Genomic DNA, 8,903 nt, shown 5'->3' with positions numbered 1-8,903 from the left:
AAACAACAATTCTTATCTAAAGACTACACACACACACACACACACACACACACACACAGTTCAAATTTACAAAAAAATAAAAGATGAAGACAGGTGAAGGAACAACAAGCAGGTGTATTAGTTTAATGCTTGGGAAGAAGAGAAAAGTCTTTGACGTTTTGAGCCTATGCTCTTCAGCAAAAAGGATTGAGAGAGAAAAAAAAAAACAGAGAAAAGAAATGTGGAGGAATTAATGGTTCAGCATAATGAAATATATATATATATGTGTGTGAGTGTGTGTGATTCGCCTTGATAGGTCGCTAGCCACTAAAGCCTTTTCTATTTTCTCTCCCTGTTCATTTCTGTGTTACTTTATGTTGAAGAGTGTAGAGTGACCATTGCCTGTGCCACCTGACTGGCTCCTATGCCGGTAGCATTTAAAATGCAATATTCAAATGCAGTCGTTGCCAGTGCCGCATGACTGGTCCCATGCCAGTGGCACATAAAATGCACCATACTAGTGTGGGTCATTGTCAGTGCCGTCTGACGAGCTCCTGTGCTAGTGGAATGTAAAAAGCACAATTCGAGCTTGGTCAATGCCAGTATTGCCTGACTGGCCCTCATGCCAGTGGTACATAAAAGGCACCCACTACACTCTCAGAGTGGTTGGCATTAGGAATGGCATCCAGCTGTAGGAACCTTACCAGATCAGATTGGAGCCTGGTGCAGCCATCTGGTTCGCCAGTCCTCAGTTAAACCGTCCAGCCCATGCCAGCATGGAAAGTGGACGTTAAACAAAGTTGAAATATACACATGCATTAATTGTAAGTTAGTACAGTGTCATTATTTCTAGTTTTAGAATGAGTAAATAATATGAATGTATGAGGTAAGAGGCAACTAAAAGAGTTGGGAAAATACATTTGGAGGTAAAAACAATTAGCTTCAGGAGACCTATCAAACCCATGCCAGTAAGGAGAAAATCGAATGTAAAATAATATTTACCATACATAAAAGCTCCATATACATTTGTATAATTTGTGGCTGGTGCCAGTGCTGCCTGACTGGCACCTGCGCTGGTGGCATGTAATAAGCACCATTCAAGTGTGGGTTGATGCCAGTGCCACCTGACTGGCTCCCTGTGCCGGTGGCACATAAAAAGCACCATCTGAACGTGGTCGATGCCAGTACTACCAGAGTGGCTCCTGTGCTGGTGGCACGTAAAAGCACCCACTACACTCTCAGTGGTTGGCATTAGGAAGGGCATCCAGCTGTAGAAATCTTGCCAGATCAGATTGGAGCCTGGTGCAGCCTACTGGCTTTCCAGTCTTCCGTCAAACTGTCCAACCCATGCCAGCATGGAAAGCAGACGTTGAACAATGATGACGACAACAATGAGGATGATGTGTGTATACACGAGGGAGTGTTGGAAAGTTCCTGACTTTGGGTAAAAGAAAATACAGAAGGATTAGTTAATTATGATTTTATTCAACATATTCCCCTCTCAGATTCACACAATTATTGCAGCAATCCTTCAGTTTTTCTAAACCCTGTAAAAGAACTTGGAAGGTTGGGCCTCCAACCAGGTCTTTTGCAATGCCCTTAAAGCCAATAACTTTTCAGTACCCCCTCATATGCACACATACATATACACACACACACAAACCTATATATTTATATAAAAGGTTGCTTGTACTTAAATACACCCATGTTCACATAAAACTATTTGTTTTAACTTGGAAACACACATATGTATGTAGATGTATGTATGAATGCATGTGTTTGTGTGTATGTATGTGTGTGCATGCGTGCATATATGAATGTACATATATGTGTACTTATTCTCAAGGATATAATTCCGCTACCGAAATATGTGATTGTTCAGCTTGAAAGAATTCTGTACAATTATCTCTTATGCATCATCTGTCTTTACACACACACACACACACAAACATACAGACAGACAGACAGACACACACACACACGCACACACACACACACCTATGAATATTAGAACATTTTGACATGCTTGTAAAGCCAGTCTCATATGTATGGAATGAAATATTCATAATCTTCTGTTTCTTCCTTTCTTTGCAAATATTAGATTCCCCCAACCTCCAATTGTTCAAAAGTGGTATTAATGGCTTCACAGTCTGACATGACAGTCTTCTTCCCATGTTTACTTCCTCAACCATTATCTTTATGCAAATGGTTTTATTCTTTTCTGATTATTTTCTGAACTTTCATTCTTATCCTTATTTATGAAAACAACAACTTTACATTATTTTTGATAATCACTATCTTTATTATTAATCCACCAATTCATTGCCTTTGTGGTGACAAACTGGCAGAATCATTAGCAAGCTAAATGAAATGCTTAGCAGTATATTGCCTGTCATTATGCTCTGAGTTCAAATTCCACTAAGGTCAACTTTGCCTTTCATCCTTTCGGGGTCAATAAATTAAGTGTCAGTGAAACTCTGAGGTCAATATAATCAACTAGTCCTCTGTTCAGAATTTTCAGGCCTTGTAAGTAGAAAGGATTATTGTTATTATTATTATTGCCTTTGCACAGCTTCTAATGCTGGAGATGTACTACGGTGTTAGCTGTTCACTACCAGTGAACTAAGGTAACATCTTATTTTTCGAGCACCTTCCTGAGTATTCGAGCGGTTCCAAGCAGTGCTGTTTTATTGCAGCCCCTATTTGTTCCATGTACTTCTCAAGATTTTTACTCACTGTTCCCGGGGCTCCGACAATTATTGGTACTACTGCCACCTTTTTCATCGACCACAACTGCTTAACTTCCCAAGCAAACCTGTCATATCATTCGACTTTTCTTTCTTCCTTATCGCATACCTTGTTGTCGGCTGGGCATGCTGTATCTATGATCCAGCATATTATCATTATTATTATTCCTCCCATTATTATTATTATTATTATTATCATTATTTGCTCCCATCTCCAGCCTTACATGATACTCACAGACCATGGTTTCTGGGTGGTTAACTGTCCTCAGTCTCAGATAATCACTGGTTGTTGATGAAAGCTTTCTCCACTTGCAAACACTATGTATTCTTTAAGCGACACACAGTCACTGATCTCATATAGAGGAAAAACAACTTGTTTTAAATCTCTCAGCGGGAGGTATACAGTAACATTACCGAATAGTAAAGTTTATTTGCTAACAGAATGTGGCGGTCCTATAAAGGACGACGTTACTGTTCTTATTACTGTCTTCCTTTTTCATCATTTTACTTGTTTCAGTTATTGAGCTGTGTCCATTGTCCATATTGGGGCTCTGCCTTGAAGAGAGCTTAGCAAACCGACCCCAGGACTTACTTTTTAAGCCTGGTATTTACTCTATTGGTCTCTTTTGCAGAACTGCACCAACAATGGTTGTCAAATGGTTTGGAGGTAGACAAAAACACACACATGCACGCACACACAAGCAAAATGGGCTTCTGCACAGTTTGTCTACCATGTTCACTCACGGCATTCATCGACCTGGGACTATAACAGGAGAAACCATATTGCTGCAAAGTGAGCTTCTTAATCACACAGCCATACATGCATTCATGTAAATATTTGCCACAAAGATACAAACATCACAAAATAAATTTATTGATTACAAAAGGTTGACTAAAAGATTGAGGACAACACTGGACAATATAATGTAGGATTTATTAATTATAATAATAATGATAAGAAATTTTAAGAATTTTTCAGCATACAGTTTGCTTTTGAAGAATATATGAATTCTTATTTGATTTTCAAAATTATTCTATTATTCTTAAAACAGGCTGTGCCAGTTTTCCAATTGTATAAAATTATTTTCCTTCCATTTTTCTTTATTATATCTGAATTATGTTATTACTTGAACATCATTATTTTAATTATCAATTTCCTCACAGCCTGTCTTCTCTGTGTTCTATGTGAAAGCAGTTTCCAGCATTGAAACCAAAACAAAATTACTTCAAACTATCAAAACAGTCAGTCTTTCCTGGTTTCTATTTCTTTGTTAGATTTTTATTGATTCAATAAACAAATTACATTCTTCTGAAATTCTTTGGCTGTCTTAGATTGGCAATGGAATAAACTTCATATATTTAGTCCAGTGTATGGAATAGTAGTCAAACACCACTTTCATTATTGCTCTTCAGCCATATCATCATGTTTAATTAATTCTTTCATGTAAAAGGGAAATTAATTTCTGAAATTGCTATTGATAGCCAATGTAGGCGTTTTCCATTTCAGTCTTCTCAATATTTTCCATTCCTTTTCCTGTAAAGAAAAGGTTTAGTATTGACCTTATAAATATGCAAGACTTCCCCCTCTCTTTTCAGGGGTTAGGAGAGATATTTACTTTGCAATTGCCCGCTTGCTTGTTATTATTTTGTAAACGGATCCTTGTTAAGGACCAACATTTTGTCTGTTATCAACTAACATGCCTAGGATATGAAGTAGAATGAATGGATGAAAGAGAGAAGTGATGCCAATATTGGACAGATTTATAGCAGCATCCGAATTCTCATTTAGCTAACGGATAATTTGACTTCCAAGTCATTATTATGTTAAGGCCAGAGCAATGGCGTAATAAGTGAACCTTTTCTATGCAGCAGTCATGTTATAAAGGGAATAGATTAAAAGGTCCTTGGTGATCAAATGTATTTAGAGTCAAATGTAATTGATAGGATTAAAATGCATGACAGCATTGCGATAATGGTCTCTGAAGGCTATGCGGCTTGAAAAGAATGATGTACAAGTGAGATTTATAGTAATAGTAAACAGATATATTTTCTACTGTATTCTTACTGTAAAAATATATAAAGAAAATATTCATTTGATATAAATTTCTTTTACAGTGAACTTCTATGTTAATAGTATCAAAATATATTCACATCATCATCATCGTCATCATCATGTCTACTTTTGTATTCTTGCATAGGCTGGACAGGTTTGATTCAAAAGGAATCCAGTTGTCACAAGACTCATCCTCATGGGATCGGCCCTTGCCACTTCTACCTATGTTTTCATCAGTTGTTCTTAATTGGCCAAATTTCTTTCAAATCATGTTGTTAATATCTTAAGGAAAAGATAGTTACACTTGATAGCGTAGTCCAAGATAGACAGTAGTGTTCTGGTAGACTATATCTATCTAATTCATCTATCGATGGCATAATAGAAATGTGTGCTTCACATTATTATCTGACAAACTTGAAAATTATCTTCTAAAATTAGTTTTATGCATAAATGCTTAAATGCAGGTATATGTGTGTATATATACATACATACATATATATATATGCACACACACACACTCTCTCTTTTACTCTTTTACTTGTTTCAGTCATTTGACTGTGGCCATGCTGGAGCACCGCCTTTAGTCGAGCAAATCGACCCCACGACTTATTCTTTGTAAGCCTAATACTTATTCTGTCGGTCTCTTTTGCCAAACTGCTAAGTTACAGGAATGTAAACACACCACTATCAGTTGTCAAGCGATGTTGGGGGGACAAACACAGACACACAAACATATACATGCGTGCACACACACACACACATACGACGGGCTTCTTTCAGTTTCCATCTACCAGATCCCCTCACAAGGCTTTGGTCGGCCTGAAGCTATAGTAGAAGACACTCGTCCAAGGTGCCATGCAGTGGGAATGAATCCGGAACCATGTGGTTGGTAAGCAAGCTACTTACCACACAGCCACTCCCGTGCCTATGTATGTATATATATATTAAATTCAACTTGCATTGAAAGTCAACAAACAAAGTTTGCTTTACAAGCGTTGAGACGTATTAAAAGATACAGATAAGGAAATAGTTTTATTTTTAAACGCAAGATAATGCTAATAATATAGTATGAACAGGATAAATTATCCATATTTTGCAGAAAAAAATCTGTCGGCAGCCAGCCATGAGACAGTCTCATGGCTGGCCGCCGACAGATTTTTCTGCAAAATATGGATACTTTATCCTGTTCATTCTATATTATTAGCATTATCCTGCGTTTAAGAATAAAACTATTTCTTTATATATATAAAGGTAATTCAGAGTATTTGACAGCATGAATAAGAATGGAGAAAATCCCATCTTTAATTGATGTTTACACCATGCATTATCCGTGATCATTTCTGTTGTGCCAGCATATATAGATTATAGAAAGAAGTTAAAAAATCCTGAGTGCTTTCTAGATATCTGCTTGGATTTATTAATCCTCTTTATTTCTTGTTATATATATAGGCAGGTATGTGAAGTAGATGTGAGATAGATATATGAAATAATACAGCAGTGAATCAATGGCACACATTAAATGTATGTCTTGTGTTAGATGTTATTGTTGTTGGCACTCCGTCGCTTACGATGACAAGGGTTCCAATTGATCCAATCAACGGAACAGCCTGCTCATGAAATTAACGTGTAAGTGGCTGAGCACTCCACGGACACGTGTACCCTTAACATAGTTCTCGGGGATATTCAGCGTGACACAGTGTGACAAGGCTGACCCTTTGAATTACAGGCACAACAGAAACAGGAAGTAAGAGTGAAAGAAAGTTGTGGTGAAAGAGTACAGCAGGGTTCGCCACCATCCCCTGTAGGAGGCTCATGGAGCTTTAGGTGTTTTCACTCAATAAACACTCACAACGCCCAGTCTGGGAATCGAAGCCGCGATCCTATGACCGTGAGTCCGCTGCCCTAACCACTGGGTCATTGCACCTCCACGTTCGACATTATATATAGAAGTATATATATATATATATATATATATATAAATTTATATGTATAGATTTTTTTTACTGGTCGTGCCCCAGCATGGCCACAACCTTAGGGATGAAACATATAAAAGAAACTACGTATTGGTGTTAGTTATTCTTCGTACTGTTTGATACCAACGACCAAACAGAGTGTACTTACCATATATTGTCATCATCATCGTCATCATCATTTGGTATCCACTTTTCCACACTTGCATAGGTCAGACGGTCTTTGTTGAGTCTGATTTCCTACGGCCAAATGCCCTTCATGTCACCAATCCTTACCTGCTTCCAAGGAAGGTAAAAGTTTTCTCCATGGCTGAACATATTTCCACAGAAGACGGGGAAAAGAACCTGGAAAAGAACAACATTGCTTGTATGACAGTGACACTTCCTGACAACCATCATGTGATGGCAAGACAAGGATACACACACACACACACACACACACACATGATTTTTCAGTTTCTCTCTACCAAATCCACTAACAAGGCTTTGGTCGGCGTAGGGCTATAGTAGAAGACACTTGGCCAAGGTGCCGTGCAATGGGACTGAACTTGAGATAAGCTTCTTAAGCACACAGTTCTTGTTGAGCCATCCAACTCATGCTAGTATGGAAGAAAGGACATACATTAAATGGTGGTGGTGGTGATGTTGATATATACTCTAATATCTGATTATTTTGGTGTAATACTTTTAATATTTTAAACCAACAGTTATAGATTAAATCTGCTTTCTGCTTATGAGATTTATTCTTTCCCACCAAAAACCTTAACTATCAACATGTTTAATTATCATATTAAATACTGTTTAATTTTGGTTAATTTTATAAATATAAATAGCTGCAGATCATCTTAAACCTTTTAGCATTCAGATTATTCAATCAAATGTAATGCTTTTATCATTCACATTGTTTTTTTTTAAAATTAATCACGCATTATTTTGTAGCTTCAGAATTTTGATGTTGTGATTGTATATTATTAGAATGTCATTGAAGAGTAAGTGTGAAAGGTTGGATCCGGCTGGTTAGAATATAGTTAGCATTGAAGCTTTGTGATTGAATTTGGTAGGTGGAAGTTACTGCCATGTGTGTATATGTCTGTGTATGTGCTTGTGCCTCTCTCCCACAGAGTGAGAGAGGGAAAATATCTGTGCCAGATATGGCCTGTTTAAGTGCTAAGGAGTTAAATCCTATATGTGTTACAGTCATCACTGTTACTGACATATATTGCTGTTGTTGTACTACTGTAAGCATCATGGCTGCTATTGTCATTGTTGTCATCCACCATCATCATATACAATGTCACAACTCTATCATAAACATCTCTGTCATATCACTATCACCATTATGACCACCATTAACACTGTACTTTAATTAAGACTTGTTTTTAATCATTGATTTTTCTTTAAACTAAATCCATTTTCCTTTTTATAGTAATCAAATAGAATTTTTGTGTTGGTCATATTTTATCATGTTTCTCTTTTCTTTCTTTTTTTCTTCCATTTAATTCTATTCATTTGTGTTCATTCTTTTTTAAGGCCTTATTGACGTGCCAATCTCCAAATCCTGGAAAAATTTACTCCCACGAAGGCAACCATGTCATGCTGTCATTACAGCGAGAAGACAAATACATTCGGAACTACAATTTTAGAATCAATGCTTCCCTTTCAAGTGAGTTTTAAGAAGAAGAAAAACAAAAAAAAAGCAAACAAAAAAAAAAGAAAACAAAAAAAAATGATGCTTTTTTGTTTATGTTTATCACTTTTGTTGTTGTTGTAATCACTTTGTGTTGTTGTTTTGAACACCAAATAATGACTGACACTTTCTCTAATTGTATTTGGCATCATTATAATCACAGTCTCTTTATCTGACCATCTCTCCTCCACCTGTCCTTTCTCTGTGTTCCAAGGAAACTCTCTCTCTCTCCCTTTCTCTCTCTCTCCCTTTCTCTCTCTCTCCCTTTCTCTCTCTCTCCCGTTCTCTCTCTCTCCCGTTCTCTCTCTCTCTCCCTTTCTCTCTCTCTCTCCCTTTCTCTCTCTCTCCCTTTCTCTCTCTCTTTCCCTTTCTCTCTCTCCCTTTCTCTCTCTCTCCCTCCCTCTCTCTCTCTCCCTTTCTCTCTCTCTTTCCCTTTCTCTCTTTCTCTCTCTCCCTTTCTCTCTCTC

General features: G+C 37.3%; 1 protein-coding gene across 7 annotated transcripts in view; it reads left to right on the top strand.

Moving 5' to 3' along the window:
• LOC106877240 (uncharacterized) overlaps positions 1 to 8,903 on the top strand; it is a 160,733-nt gene that overhangs the window by 118,028 nt on the left and 33,802 nt on the right. For all 7 annotated transcript variants that reach the window (XM_014926112.2, XM_014926104.2, XM_014926133.2 and 4 more), the window contains exon 5: positions 8,280 to 8,412. In XM_014926112.2, the coding sequence (XP_014781598.1) occupies positions 8,280 to 8,412 (133 nt within the window). The remainder of the gene's footprint in view (positions 1 to 8,279; positions 8,413 to 8,903) is intronic.

The sequence above is a fragment of the Octopus bimaculoides genome, chromosome 4 (genome assembly GCF_001194135.2).
Source record: "Octopus bimaculoides isolate UCB-OBI-ISO-001 chromosome 4, ASM119413v2, whole genome shotgun sequence".
Taxonomy (NCBI): domain Eukaryota; kingdom Metazoa; phylum Mollusca; class Cephalopoda; order Octopoda; family Octopodidae; genus Octopus; species Octopus bimaculoides.
The sequence above is the reverse complement of the archived record's forward strand: the minus strand, read 5'-3'. Positions and strand labels throughout refer to the sequence as shown.